At 37.4% G+C, this 15,730-nt stretch overlaps 1 protein-coding gene across 2 annotated transcripts in view; it reads left to right on the top strand.

The window, feature by feature from the left end:
• The first annotated feature begins 1,407 nt into the window (after nt 1-1,407).
• LOC121313413 (junctophilin-1-like) overlaps nt 1,408-15,730 on the top strand; it is a 64,352-nt gene continuing 50,029 nt past the window's right edge. Inside the window, exons 1-2 of one of the 2 annotated variants that reach the window (XM_041245927.1) lie at nt 1,408-2,092; nt 4,600-5,359. In XM_041245927.1, coding sequence (XP_041101861.1) covers nt 1,714-2,092; nt 4,600-5,359 — 1,139 coding nt within the window. In that variant the 5' untranslated portion in view covers nt 1,408-1,713. The remainder of the gene's footprint in view (nt 2,093-4,599; nt 5,360-15,730) is intronic. The other variant, XM_041245928.1, reaches the window with a different exon arrangement.

Here is a 15,730-nt window from a genome sequence, read left to right as displayed (position 1 = left end):
TTAGTATAGTCTTCTACAGGGTTAAGCGTTGTTATGTGATGCATTACATACAAATATTATCCACTTGTGTAGCATGTAGGTAATACAAACGATGTATCAGTTCTGTTTTCCGGTATGTGATTTTACAGTAGTTCTGTGTAACCATGCAATTGTTTAACCAGATTACATGTAGATTAGAATGCAATCCCATAAATCTATATAGGAAAAGGCAAAATGAAAATGTTTCCGCTGAAGTATACTATGTAGACAACACCTGAACTCCTTTTCAACTAACACAAACCTCATTTTAAATAGACTAGCCTAGACTAGCATTGTAAATATATGAATTATTTAAATTGAAAGATAATATTTGTAGTCTGTATGTAACCGTCTAAATCCAAAAGTAAATGCAGCATTTATTTAGGATAACCACACATCCCTGATTTCATGGTACAGTCCCCAGATGAGGCATTGTGTCAAATAGTGTCCCCGGTCAAACCGTGTCCCCGAAAGAGTCCCCGGTTCACAAAACTCGTCCCCAATACCCTTACTTTTAATTTCTTGTGTTGGTTAATATGTCAAATGCATAAATACATTACAGAGAACGATCCAGACTATTTTTATTATTGTTATTATTCCTGGGGACCCACTGTCCTGCTTGTTTTTGTTCCAACTGAGCTAAATTGATTAGCTTACAAAATGTTGGAGAATTCAAGCTCCTTATATAATTTTATATTTAACTTGAAATCTCCAATTCTTTAAAACAAGTAAAAGCTCTGTTTAGTTCCATTAAGGGTTCAATTAAGTAATTAAGACCTTGGTTGCAACAAAAACCAGCAGGACAGTGGGTCCCCAGGACCAGGGTTGAGAACCACTGATTTAAATGGTACAGCACTATTGCAGTTGCCATAGCTAATCCAGCGAGTCTCTCTGCCAGTTTAAGGAATACTGGGTAGTACAATTTTTTCTGTGTGTCCCTGGATTTGGTTTACAAAATGTGGTCACCTTTTTTTAACTGCTGTGAGTATGAACTTTTTAAAATGTTGGTTCTAAGTCTGTGTCCCACGAAGTCTGAAATAAAAGCAGGATGGTGGGTCAGTAAATTGGCAAGTCAAGGAAACACGTATTTATTAGTTGAGCTTGTCTGGGTAAACAGTGCCACCAACCTCCCACTCTGATCCGAAAGTACTCCTTGTTTGCCGACACCGCAGCTTTCATCACCCGTCTGAAGTTATCAAAGCGACAGCCCTTGACCCGCCGCAGCTGTGGAAACTCGCTGTAGTGCATTATCATTTTGAAATTATTTTGAAACGTGACCAGGTCCATCCCATACAAGGAGTAGGGCTGGGAGGTGCTTTTGCTGTGACGTCGGGAATTGGACGAGCCTTTGCTGGTTGAGGTCTCTCTCCTCTCTTCTCCTCTCCTCCCCTGTCTCTCCCTCCCTCCCTCTGTGTGTGCACTGAAAGGAGGGGTCATTAAAACAAACAGTAGCAGCAGCAGAGGCAGCGTGGCTGCTCCCGTAAATGTCCATATCCTCCGTTCCCATTCACACACACCTACATATACATACACACATAACATAACACTACAAATTCACGTCTCCAATTCTCTGGCTACGACATTCTTTAGTTATCCTGTTCTTCGTCATATCCTTGGTCCTGAACCCAGTGACAGTGGGAAAAAATACAACATCGCTCATCTGCTGCATTTTATATTATTTCTCCCCACTTCTGAATGACGGGCGGACGGTTTGACTTCGACGATGGCGGAACATACTGCGGTGGCTGGGAAGATGGGAAAGCCCACGGGCACGGCATCTGCACCGGCCCCAAGGGCCAGGGCGAGTACGCCGGGTCCTGGTCGCATGGCTTTGAGATAGTCGGGGTGTACACCTGGCCCAGTGGGAATATGTACGAAGGATACTGGGCGCAGGGCAAAAGGCATGGGTTAGGTGTAGAGACGAAAGGAAGGTGGTTGTACCGGGGCGAGTGGAGTCATGGGTTTAAGGGTCGCTATGGGGTCCGGCAAAGCGTCAACACACCGGCCAGGTACGAGGGCACTTGGAGTAATGGGCTACAGGACGGGTATGGCATTGAGACCTATGGAGATGGAGGTAAGTAGACTTGAAATCGACCTGTTTCTCGTTACAGTTGTAGGATAATATTGACATACTGTTTTACAACGCTTACTTTGCACGTTTTGAAAATATTGGCTTGGGCAGTGATGCTTAGCTACAGATCTCTGAATTTATAGCATTACCACATTAAAAAAATGATAATAGTAATAATTTTGTTTTGTGGACTTTATTTTGACACATCGAGATAGACCATATCTGCCTACTGTACTCCAAAGCACTGTGCCAAAAGTATGTTCAATCCATAGGCTACTGTAGGCTACATAAGTTTCAGTTAATAGTAACTGTGAGTTTTGTTATAAACAGGGATTGAAACTGTGCATAATCGATTGGTATCTATATGATATTCATCACATATGGGACCAGCACAGTCATTTTAATGAGTCTTTACCCTGGCACTGTACGACTGTTATTGATATACTGCTTAGAACTGGACAGGTCAGCGCATAGCTCTTCCATAGAGGTCATGGCTAATAATAGTCACATCTGCAACATTTTAGAACGAAGCCATTTTTTTTTTAATCAAGTAAAAACCTTAAGACAATATCGATGTGCACTTCTTTGTTTTGCGTGAGAGCTGGACAGCATTTGGTAATTGTATTTTGGTGTAGGCAGGGTCTCATACACTGGCTACATGAATAAGATACTTTCCTGTTTAACATCACGCGTTTAACTGCCCACTGTGCACAATTGCATTTCAGAGCCAGACGGTCTGAAATACGAAACTTGAAAAGTTGCAGTCATGTGTTATACAACATGTTGTACAACTTGTTTGGCCCAGTATATATATATATATATATATTATATATATATATATATATATATATATATAATATATAACCATACCACCAGGGCTTATATCAATATCTTATATCAATCTGTTTGGTTAACAATTTGCTTATGTTAAAGGTATTATACTATTTTTTTTTTTATTATTTTTTTTGAACATGGTAAATAGTAGGACAATGTTAAAGCAGTTATAAATAAGTTTATCAATAACCAGAAGGAAAAAAAGAAAGAAAATAAATTAGGTCAGTTTCAGAATTAGGGCAGTGGAAATTGATAAAACTACCAGAATATGCACTACTTAATTGGCAATGACATTATATTACAAATGCTTTGGCTGTACTTAGTTATTGCATTAATATAGCAAACAATGTGAATAACAAGATCAATTGTGTGTTGCTAGTTTTCAGTATTTATGACATCTGCCATAGGTGTTCATCCAATATACTAATACAGCTTTTTATATTGAAAATGTTTTTTTTTTTCTTTGTGGGTACAATCAGAAATATGTCTCTATATCTGCCAGTCATGGGAATAACTGTTTACTATGTGCTTGCTGTGTTTTGGAAACCAGGTACAGTATATTGACGTCAGTTGTTTAAAAGTAAATCCACAGTTTTTTCCCCAAGATGTTGTAACAGTAATTCACAAAATATTGAAGCAAGTACAAAAATGCATCTCGGTAAAAGGAATACAAAAACAGAATATTAATTCTGATGCGTGTATTTAAACTGTTAGACATAAATCTTATGCAACATGAAATAAACACATTTTATTTAATTCATACAGTATACAGTTGGTTTTACAATTTACGGACTGGTGCAAAATGTAATAACAATAATAATAATAATGGGGAGGATGAAGATACAATTATACGGTATAGAAAAGCACCATTTTTTTTAAACTATACACCCTTTTAATGATGTCAACAATCTAAGAATGCCAAATATGAGTACTTAGTATATGGGAATAATGGAACAAGTTATTCCTATTTTTTAAACTTTGAGGCACAAATCTGCTCAAATTGTATATCGTCTCAGTAGCATATGCTTTATTTGCATCTAATTTAAATGAAAAAAGGAGTTTGATTGAAAGTGGAATGCTGTGTCTTTATCGGAGCACGTATACTGGTAATTATTCACACTGTTATCAGCGTCATCTAACATGAACAAAGCCCTATGTAGTCTTTTCTTTTTAATTATGCTGAATGAATGTTCAGTAGGTGATATTTGCATCATTAGCTTTGCCAACAGGGATACTAAATTAGCAGTTGTATGTGAACACTAAGCGCATCTAGTTGGCACTTTAATTTTCCAGTGTGACAGGTGTACCCAAAGTTGGTTGGAGAGACGTGGCAAGTTTATCATCAACTATAGCCTGAATATTGAGTTACAGTTATGCCTTTTGCTTATTGGTGTTTCTTTGCAAGGAATTAGTTTTCCCCTCTGTATTGGATGAAAAGAAGGTCTGAAACCAGACTGTGATTGGAGGGATCCCAACTCACCTACTGACTGTAGCAATGCTGGGATTACAACCATATCTGTTGCACAATTCACATAATAATGTTTCACCAGCAATATTTTACTACTCCACTGTAATATAATTGGGGTTTGTAGGATATGTGGATGCTAAATATTGTATGTTGAGTTGTAATGACGTTAAGTATCAATGAGTCTGATTTTCCTTTGTTGTTCTGAAAGGTACTTACCAGGGGCAGTGGACTGGAGGAATGAGACATGGGTACGGTGTTCGACAGAGTGTGCCTTATGGAATGGCTACGGTTATTCGTTCACCCCTTCGAACCTCCCTTGCTTCACTTCGCAGTGAGCAGAGCAATGGCAGTGTACTTCATGACATCACAGCAGACAGCCCCGCTGGAACTAGAGGAGGCTTTGTGCTCAACTTTCAGAGTGACAGCGAAGGAATGACCAGTAAGAAAAAGGGCCTGTTCAGAAGAGGTTCCCTTCTAGGCAGTTTGAAGCTTAGAAAATCTGAATCTAAAACATCTATATCAAGCAAACGCAGCTCGGTACGGAGTGATGCAACAATGAGTCGCATTAGTTCCAGTGATGCCAACTCTACAATTAGCTTTGGCGATGGGGACTTACCTGATGATTATTTCCCGATGGAAGACCACGTTGATGCTACAACAACTGAAACATATAACGGAGAATGGAAGAATGATAAGCGTAGTGGGTTTGGCATCAGTGAGCGCTCAAATGGAATGAAGTACGAGGGGGAGTGGCTGAACAACATGAGGCATGGATACGGGTGCACAATGTTTCCAGATGGTACAAAGGAAGAAGGAAAGTACAAAAACAATGTTTTAGTGCGTGGAATTAGAAAGCAACTTATACCCCTTAAAAATACGAAAACTAAAGAAAAAGCTGATCGAGCTGTGGAAGGAGCACAACGGGCAGCAGCTATTGCAAGAACAAAAGTTGAAATAGCTGCTTCAAGGTAAGTAAATAGTATACAATACAAGTTAAATAATATACGCTATATTTACTTTTTCAGAAATCTCTTGACGGTAATATTTTCAAGGTTTTATAGGAAAAAGACCATCTCAATTTTGCTACAGTCCTTTGAAGAGTAATGTCTACTTGCTTGGGTGAAGTTTCTCTGGACATCAGGGATAATAACCATGTCAAACTGCTTGAGATTAAAGGTTCACAAAGGAATGACTGGATAGCACCTCCAGTACAACATATCACCTCTTGCCTTCTAATGTGTTGGTAGAAGTATGTCCAGATGGAAATTGGTGACCATCTGTCCCAGTAAGGAAACTAACAACATGCTTATTGGTGACAGCTGTATGGTATGGAGTAACAATGGCCATTTTGCTGTTGTTGAGGTACAATTAATTCACTTCATTCCATTATGCCTTGAAACAGATATTTTGTTCTTCAAATTTGTCTGTTGCTACCTTTTGAAGTCTACAATGGACTCCATATATGTGCTTGTTTTTTTTTTTTTTTTTTTTTTCAAGAGTCACATACTTCAAAGAAGCATAATTTCAAAGGATGTTTCTTGGTATTCTTTCATTAGAGCACTGATTTATTTCCAGAAGGGCTATAGAAAGCCTAGTGTATCCTTTGGAATCATTCCAGCCATATTCAGTTGAAAGGAGTGTTTGTTGACTTACATGGTCATGCTATTTAAACAAAAGGGTTTATATGCCCTAAAACATTATTTTGTTGATCCGGGTTGTAGGACAATAGAAATGTAATGTTAACTGGAACTCTTTGTCAAAGAAGTCCCTATCAGCCATTTTGAGTAATGAGGTATAAAGAACTAAGATCAGAGTGAAAGGTTCCACCACTCTATCATTTACATTTGTTGTCTGTCTTTGTTGGCTGAAGAATGTGCTAGAATGGCCTTCTAATTGTAACAGCAGTAGGCATGGATGGATGCAGCAGCTCAAAAACACTGAAAAGTGTAGCATGGACAACCTGTTTGATAGGATGGTATATACTGGATTGGGTTATTCGTGTTAGCTTCGTGTTTAAACTGAGACATATTTGTAACTTCTTCTACCAGCAGTTCTGTTGAAAGTGCTTGGTAAACTGAAGTTACCTGCACATTTTATTGCCTGTTTAAAGCTGGAAATACCCTGGATTCCAGGTCTTACGAAACTCAAAATGTAACTCGTGCAGAGCTTTTCGGAAATTATTATTTTATGAAATGCACCATAAAGATCTAGTTTTATTTTCATTATGCATGCATACCTCAACATGTAGCCTACTATAATCTTTCTTTCAATATATATATCAAGCATCAAAATAAACTTTTATAACAAAAACTAAGGTATATAAATGATGGACATTGACAAAATATTTTTTTGGTTTCTTTTTAATCACTCCATCATTCATCCTTGACCATGACATGCTTTAGTGACTTTGACTAATGCTTTGACGACGCTTCGACTTACGACGCACGGCACTTACGACTCTTTTACATTATTACCCAGTTTTGACTTTACGACATCGGTACAGCATTTACGACACCTCAAGACCCGAGCCATGTGTCCTGTGCGCATGCTCGGTGTCCGAACTGAAGTACATGTGGTCTCCCTGACTTAGTCTAGCAGGGTTTTTTTTTTGTTTGTTTGTTTTTTTTAATGCATGTGTGAATGTTTGGGTTGCTGTGCGTCATGAAAGGGTGATGCAGGTGCTCCAACAAGGACAAACACAAAGTTCACGGTTCAAGTTATTTCTTTAATTTTCGTTTTGGTCTCCTTGACCGTGTTTAAATAATAATGCTGGCTCTACCCACCAATGGGTATTGCCAGCATCAAAACAATGGGGTTGCAGTCACGAAATAATCATTACAAGCACAGACACTACAGAAACACAGATACGTCTCCAAACAGTGCATGCTCTGGGTGCAGGTGCGGTGTTCGATCCAAGGGTGCGTATTCGTGTTCAGGTGCAGTGAAGTCCGGGTTTAATACTGGCTTGAAGCGGCAGCTCCCGGTTTAGTATTAGTCGTCTGGCGAAGCAAACATACAGTTAGTTGCACAAACAAAACACTTGCGGTTTCCCCTTTCTCTGTTCCTCCCATTAACCACAACAAAAGGAAATGACCACAACGTCACGTCCCCCTAAAGTACCCATAGTCCCGTTCACTCTGACAGCTAGTTCAATCACGTCTCCTCCAATTCATGAATGAAACTTCGCTCAATGTACTAGGGCGATGACTCCTGGTACCGTGACACCGTCCCTTTCTTGAATGGCTGGCTTTCGACTGACCCCGGAATAAACTGCCCAACCATTCAGTACGGGGCACGTAATTCCTGCTGTGCAGTGCTCTCACAAGTCGACAGGGAGATTGTTGATCCAGATTCATTCGCTCTTTGTCACAACATGTAACTGTTTTTTTTTTTTTTTTTGCCGTTAACGTCTGATAAGAGCCACTGACTCAAAAATAAATGTAAGCTGTGAACTCTGTCACTAAATGAGTGACTTAACTTCAGACGATCATATTTCCTGCTAGGAGTACCACATACCCACACTGAGTACGTCTTTGAAAAGCCCTGAGTCTGTACTTTTAAACAAGCCAGGTAGGTGTCTGATTAATATGCGCTTAATCACCGGGCTGAGTGTAAAGATTTAAATAAATATTTGCATGAGTACAATATAACGGGTCATTTTTGTAAAACTATAGTGGCTCTCAGAAGTATTCACCCCCCTTGAACTTTTTCACATTTTATTGTGTTACAACATGGAATCAAAATGGATTTAATTAGGAGTTTTTGCCACTGAACAACACAAAAAAGTCCATATTGTCAAAGTGAAAAGTAAAATCTACAAATTGTTCTAAATTAATTACAAGTATAAAACAAAAAATAATTGATTGCATAAGTATTCACCCCCTTTGCTGTGACACTCCTAAATAAGCTCTGGTGCAACCAAGTCACATAATTAGTTGAATGGAGTCCACCTGTGTGCAATTAAGGTGTTTCACATGATTTCAGGTTAAACACACCTGTCTCTGGGAGGTCCCAGAGTTGGTTAGTACATTTCCTAACAAAAACTACATCATGAAGACGAAGGAACATTCAAAGCAAATCCGGAATAAGTTTCTTCAAAAGCACCAATCAGGGGTAGGATATAAGAACATTTCCAAGGCATTGAATATCCCCCGGAGCACAGTAAAGTCCATTATTAAGAAATAGAGAGAATATGGCACAATTGTGAATCTGTCTAGAACAGGCCGTCCTCAAAAACGGAGTATCCGGTCTAGTAGGGCACTATTCAGGGAGGCCAACAAGAAGCCTGTGGCAACTCTAAAGGAGTTACAGTCTTCCACGGCTGAGCTGGGAGACACTGTGCATACGGCAACAACAGCCCGGGTGCTTCATAAAACTGGCCTTTATGGGAGAGTGGCAAAAAGAAAGCCATTGTTGAAAAAAACTCACATCAGGTCTCGGCTAGAGTTTGCCAGAAGGCATGTGGAAGACTCTGAGGCCAAGTGGAAGATGATTCTATGGTCTGATAAGACCAAAATAGAGATTTTTGGCCTCAATGCTAAGCGCTGTGTTTGGCGCAAGCCTGCGTCAGGGCCAGGAAAGCTTGTGAAGATAGAGAGAAAAACGGATGCAGCAAAGTACAGAGAAATCCTGGAGGAAAACCTGCTGAAGTCTGCAAGAGACCTGGGACTTGGGTGAAGGTTCATCTTCCAGCAAGACAATGACCCCAAACATACAGCCAAAGCCTCACTGGAGTGGCTTAAAAACAAAAAGGTAAATGTCCTGGAGTGGCCCAGTCAAAGCCCGGACCTCAATCCAATTGAGAATATGTGGAAAGAGTTGAAAATTGCTGTTCACCAAAGGTCCCCATCCAACTTGACAGAGCTTGAGCAATTTTGCAAAGAAGAATGGGCAAACATTGCAGTGTCCAGATGTGCAAAGCTAGTAGAGACTTATCCAAATAAACTCATAGCTGTAATTGCTGCCAAAGGTGCCTCTACCAAATATTGACTCAAGGGGATAAATACTTATGCAGTCAGTTATTTTCTGTTTTGTATTTGTAATTAATTTAGAAGAATTTCTAGATTTTATTTTTCACTTTGACATTATGGACTTTTTTTGAGTTGATCAGTGGCAAATTAAATCAATTTTGTTTAAATCAATTTTGATTCCATGTTGTAACACAACAAAATGTGGAAAAATGCAAGTGGGGTGAATACTTTTGAGAGCCACTGTATATTATCTGGCTGAAGAGTCAGGAACGTAATCTCAATTTATAATATTGTTCCTATGGGAAAATGTGCTTCGACTTACAACGCGAATTTCAGGAACCAAGTGTGTCGTAAGTGCAAGGACTGTCTGTAGCATTATATTTGACATCATGCAAACAAATCATAATGAAGTTTATAAAAATGGAGCATGTACCTTTTAGACTGATACATTCTGGAAATTGAATATATGTATTATCTCCCTGAAAGTCCATTAAAAACTTTATTCAAAGTTGCTCTTTGACATGCATTAAGATTGTATAAAACACTGGAGACTAAACTGCACTAATTTACTAATCTACCTTTAACATCCTTTACCTGTATTAGAAACTGACTTTGATGGACCCAGTGCTGAATGGTAAATGGGGAATGGGGAAGATGCTGAAAACATGTGTATTACACTCAGTGTTATACTGTACCTTCCTCCATTCACATTCTTTAGAGCTGGCACAGACTATTGGAAATGCAATAAAAAAGATTAGTGAATTCCAGCTGCCACATCTCACTCTGGAAAGCCATCAGATTTGAAAGTTTAATATAATAGTAGCTTTACAGCATGATCAGATAATGGTGATCTATTAGCAGAGTTCATAACCATAACCATTAAAGGATTTTCATACACTTACTGTAATAGGTTGGCATCAACTAGTAGAAGTGATTTGCATGATTTTTATACAAGATGGGAGCAGACTTGAGTTTACTATAGGATTATTAAAACACTACAATATTTTTTATATCTCTATAACAAAATTATTTGTCAGCTAAGCAGAACTTTAAGAAAAGCCAGTCATGCTCAAGAACATTCAGCACTATTAAAATACAAATGTCTTTTTAAACCCATATCCTCATAGTAATGTCCTCAAATCAAATGAATAACATCTAAACTCTCACATCAAGAGACATTTAAGCATAGTTTCTCACATATGAGAGAAACTTTACATTTGATTTAATACTTCTGTATGTTGTATCTTACAAGTGTTAAGATTTTTTTTGGCTCACAGCTGGCATGAAAAAAATATTTCTACAAAATAAATAAGCACAGTAATTTGATGCTTGTCAACAGATCTTTTCTGTAGCATTGTACTTGAAGCTGTGCATTAGTTATATGCAATGAGCAAACTCAATTTTGAAGATGTGTGTGGGGGGGGGGGGGTGGCACAATGTATTTTTTTTGTTTGGTGATTGCATTTCAGGAACAAATTATGTGACTGTAAAGGAATTTACAGTAGTATGCAGTTTTTGATATGTAAATTAATTGATTCCAGAGTAAGTTTAAACCCATACCCAAGCCCATCCCATCCCATCCCATCCCATCCCATCCCATCCCATTCCATTCACTATTCCGGTTAGGCATTTGCCTTCACCAACTCAAACTGCCTCCAACTAAACAAAGGCATTGTCTCCTTTTATATAGCATGGGGCTGGGGCTTGATTGACCATCAATTATTCAATCAGACCTTAGCCACATCCCCCACATGGATTTTGGCAGGGATGGAATTAACTCCATCCCTGTCAAACTTAAATTCAAAATAATAAATCTTTATTTGCACATAGATACAACAAACCCAGACACAGACACTATTTACACCCGCAGGGCTTCCGCCCTACCACAGTATCGTTTTGAATGCTTTGGGCAATATTTTAAAGCAAATACAAAGGCAAGGGGAAATAAAAGAGGAAAACTAACACAATAAACTAACAGGAAACTGCTAAGAAATATTGTTTAACCGATCCTTGCAACTGTGTTTTATATTGTTCCTCGTCTATTCAGGCAGCCCCTACTGTATTTCATTAATACAAACATATATATGTATAAATGTAATGTATATAATTTTTATGTTTATGTATATTTTACTTTTTTTTTTTTTTTTTTTTTTTTTTAGGACAGACAGTAAATACAGAAATGTCCAGTCATCCAAATGCTTACTACTACTTAAACTGAATAGTTTCATAAAGTTTGGGGTTTTTTTATGATTAAGAACTTCAACTGTAGCCTATATATATAAAAAAAAAAGATTAATGGTTCTGTTCTGGTTAAAGTGCTGTAGCGTACTATGCTGTTGCTTGCTTTACTTCATACACGTGAACGAGAATTAATAAGTATATTATTAATAACAACACATCTCGACTTCTTGTGCATCACAGGTTTGCCATGTCTTGCGTTCTAATTATTTGAACACCTTTGGTGTGAAAGCAACTTGACGACGCGCTCAGTGTGAAAAGACCTTTATTTAAAGGGTACAATGTGATCACATTGATCCAATTAAAAGAAAGCCAATTGACTGGGAAATCGCATGTTCATTTAAAGTTTAATTTAGAGAATTAACAAAAATAAAGAAATGCTTTGCTTGGGTCTGCTTTAATAACCTATAGACACATTAATTTTAAGACTGATGCCTGACAGCTTTATTGAACTACCCTGGAAATGACTAGCAATAGATACAGTACTCTGATCATAGTGCTTCATCTAAGCATTATTGTAGGGTAGAGCCGTTGCATGCCTTGGAGCTAAAACCTCTGCGGTGAACATCTGATCAATACAATGTGTTTCACATTTTAGTCAGTATGGCACTCAGTTTTTAGTAGATATGTGGCAATGACTATTTTCATAGAGAGAAGCTAATGAGAGTAAGGGCCATGACTGTGTGCCCTAAATCATAGCGTAGTACCGTTAACATTTCTATAAAAGCATTTGAGTGTACACTTTAAAGTAGTAGAAATACATGTTTAAAATTATTTTAATAAAATCTGCTTTTTTTTTATAATTTAACCAGCTCAATATAAAATAATGTTTTATTTAGTTATACAAATGTTGTTTGAATTGAATAAATCAATGAAAATACACATTAATGGTTCTTAAAAGAAGGGTTATCATCCTGGAGCCCATTCTATTCTAACAATATATTTAGCTAGTGTAGCCTCAATTAGGTAAAAGAACACTCACTGCAGGGTAAGATAACACAGTATGCCAGCATTCTAATGGATCTGGTTCAGGTACAGTATGAATGGTGTGAAATCTGTCGTTAATGATTAATTAATTGCATCAGTGATTTACAAGCACATCTCTGTGGCAGCTTGTTCTTGTCTGTATTTATCGCGAACTGCATGACTGTGATTCATTAATACACAGTTTAAAACTTGCCCAACAGGCAAGTGTGTCACTCTAGTCTAACCCATTACGTGCTTCAGCAGCAGAATACCGTCAAATGTTGTAACATCACCATGCTTAGCTAAAAAGCTGACAACTGTGTTCAGTGTAGATTACAACCCACAGCTATGTGCCAAACTGATGTATTATTTGAAAATGCAGTCCATACACTGTAGCAGATTATTTTAAAAGGAAAATAGCTAGAATACTTATTGCAGTATGTGTTCTTGAAGTATCCATATTTCTAAGAAATTCTGCTTTGCCATTTTTATTTCTGGGTGTTTGTCACAAAGACAGCTGTAGTGGGTGACGTCAGACCAGAAATTAATGGTCGGTGTTACATCAGCAGTGCCAAACAGCTAAGATAACCTTTGGTTTTAGTGTCCTTCAGATGAGATATAAAACCTATTGAAAGTGACTCTGCAGTAGTTGTTGATGCATAGTTCACCCCCTAGTCTCTGTAAGTTGCTTTTCTACTTAGTTGCTTGGGAAAGTCATGGTTTACAGAATACTCCCAAGACAAAAGTACATCAAAGGACTGAGCTATAAAAGTATAGTTAGTCTAGATAAGGGTAGGGGATCAGGCTGGCATTCAGCCCAGTCTGGTGTGACCTCCCCCCCACCCCCAATTGCAATTCATCTGACATCTACATGAAGACAGCTGGAGAAAGAATAGATGTTGGGCAAGTAATATTAAGGTTAAGGATCTGAGACAGAAATGTCCTAAATGGGATGCCAATTACACACACACAAACACACACATAGCTTATTACAGCTACAATGTAGTAATTGGGTTGATTTGTAGAATAATGAAAGTGTAATTTTCAGTTGATTCAAGATTTTATAATTTCCTCACACTATCGTCACATGCCCAATATGATTCTTTAACTAAAATAATGTAATCCGGTTCTTGACTTCATGGTGTGGTATCAATTGCCAACAGTTCTTGGCGAATAATTCCTATATAAAAAGTGCACTGTAGTTTGTACTAATCCATTGATACGAATCTGAGAGCTTGCTCTGGGGTCAACAAACTCAGGGTTAACAGTTTCATCCAGAAGGATGTTAACTAAAGGGGTAAACAGAAAAACATCTTAAAATACTGTGACAAGATTTGAGCAGGGTCTCTTTTAAAACCGTAAGAAACAAAATCAATTCCTAGTTGCCCTACATAAGTTAACTGGTAATCGAAGGCAGGATAGACACGGTATCTGCTGGATATGTTATTGACTCTGAAAGTTGAGCGAATAACTCTTGCTGAATATGCACTGCTTAAATTTAGCAAGTGTGTGCTGGAGCTAAATTTGCTTTTATTCAAACTTGCATAGTGCATCCCATGAGTAGGATGATTTTCAGAAATTGCACAAATGTACATCTGAGTAATTATTGTTTACCTAACAGTAGCATGGGCTAAAAGAAACACAAATGGAGTAAATCATATGTATAATTATTAGCATTATTTATAGTATTGCTGTGGATTTTTTGGCTGTTACACTTCAAAGTGGCATTGCTTAGAGAGAGTTTGATATTTGTCATTCTGAATTGTGCAGTATATACAGTATGATTTTTTTTTTTTGAAAATCTGTTGAGAACATCACATGGCCTGTTTTCCAGTGGGGCGTACTTTAGGTTTTCATGTTCTCAGCACAATAATGTTATATATACAAACGATATAACTTTATTTATTCATTTCAAATTTTGTATTGTTTCTGTTTGTTTCTGGAGCATATATATATATATATATATATATATATATATATATATATATATATATATATATATATATATATATATATATATATATATATATATATAGATATAGATATAGATATAGATATAGATATATAGCTTTTATTTTCAAGCAAAGGTTTTTGTTTGATAGATTACAGTATGAATTTGAATCAACTTCACTTTAAAGGAATTATTACTGTGATTTATAATTAACTCCAGGAGCCTTCCCCTTTAAAATAAATATTCTGTAAGAAGGCAAGCAAGATAAGGTGGGTTTATGTGAGTTATCTTTACAAATTAGTAAGGCTCTCATACGTGCTGCAGGGCTCTGGTGTGTCAGCAGAGAACTCTGACTAAATAAGGCAAAGTACAAGTTGGCTTATCAGCATTTGACAGGAATCTAGTTCACCAACAGCTGATACAGTAACCCATCTTTGCTGTGCTATCGTCTGCTCTTACATTCTACCCATACGTATGTTTATCACCTGCTATTTGCTGATTTCACTTAGAATTTAATTCCTCATGTTCAAAACTTAACCCCTTTCAATCGATGAGTGGACCAGCATGTCTCTAAGAATGGCTAGGTTTAATTTTGTTAAACAGTGTTGGAACAGTGTTGGAAGTATAGTTACATATTTTTAAATTGTGTATTTTCTTCCCGCTACAGACATAGCTACCTGTAAAGTTGTTGATGTTTATTTAGTGTTGCTCTGTCTTATATGCAACAGTTGCCTTTACTGATTGTGACTAACTGTATGTAAAAAATAAAGTGAAAACGTCTTGTATTCATCTAAAAAGCAAGCTCTATAATCGAGAGTTAAGTATACGTCTTATGCTGATGTCAGTATTATTTACTTATCAGCTGCTAGGAGTTGATTTATTAAAGTTGCAGTGATTGCCTTGAATATTGCATAACCTTACATTTTAAGCCATTCATATGTCGAACAAAGAAGGTACATTGTAATACCTGAACATAAAAAGTATTGAAAAACTGTAATTAGTAAATACACTTCTATAGAATCTGGTTTATTTGTGGTCTCTTACTATGTTGTCTCTGGTGCCAGTTACGGATCAGTTCCAGTTCAAATCTTATTCCAGGTTGCCACTGTACCTCCTTCTGAGAACAAAAGGAAGGATAGATGAATATCTCTGTAGCAAGTTTTAGGAAAACATTCAAGGCACCTGTGTGTAAATGTTTTCAGTTTCAGCTGTAT

Source organism: Polyodon spathula, chromosome 3, assembly GCF_017654505.1.
Source record: "Polyodon spathula isolate WHYD16114869_AA chromosome 3, ASM1765450v1, whole genome shotgun sequence".
NCBI lineage: Eukaryota > Metazoa > Chordata > Actinopteri > Acipenseriformes > Polyodontidae > Polyodon > Polyodon spathula.
The sequence above is the reverse complement of the archived record's forward strand: the minus strand, read 5'-3'. Positions and strand labels throughout refer to the sequence as shown.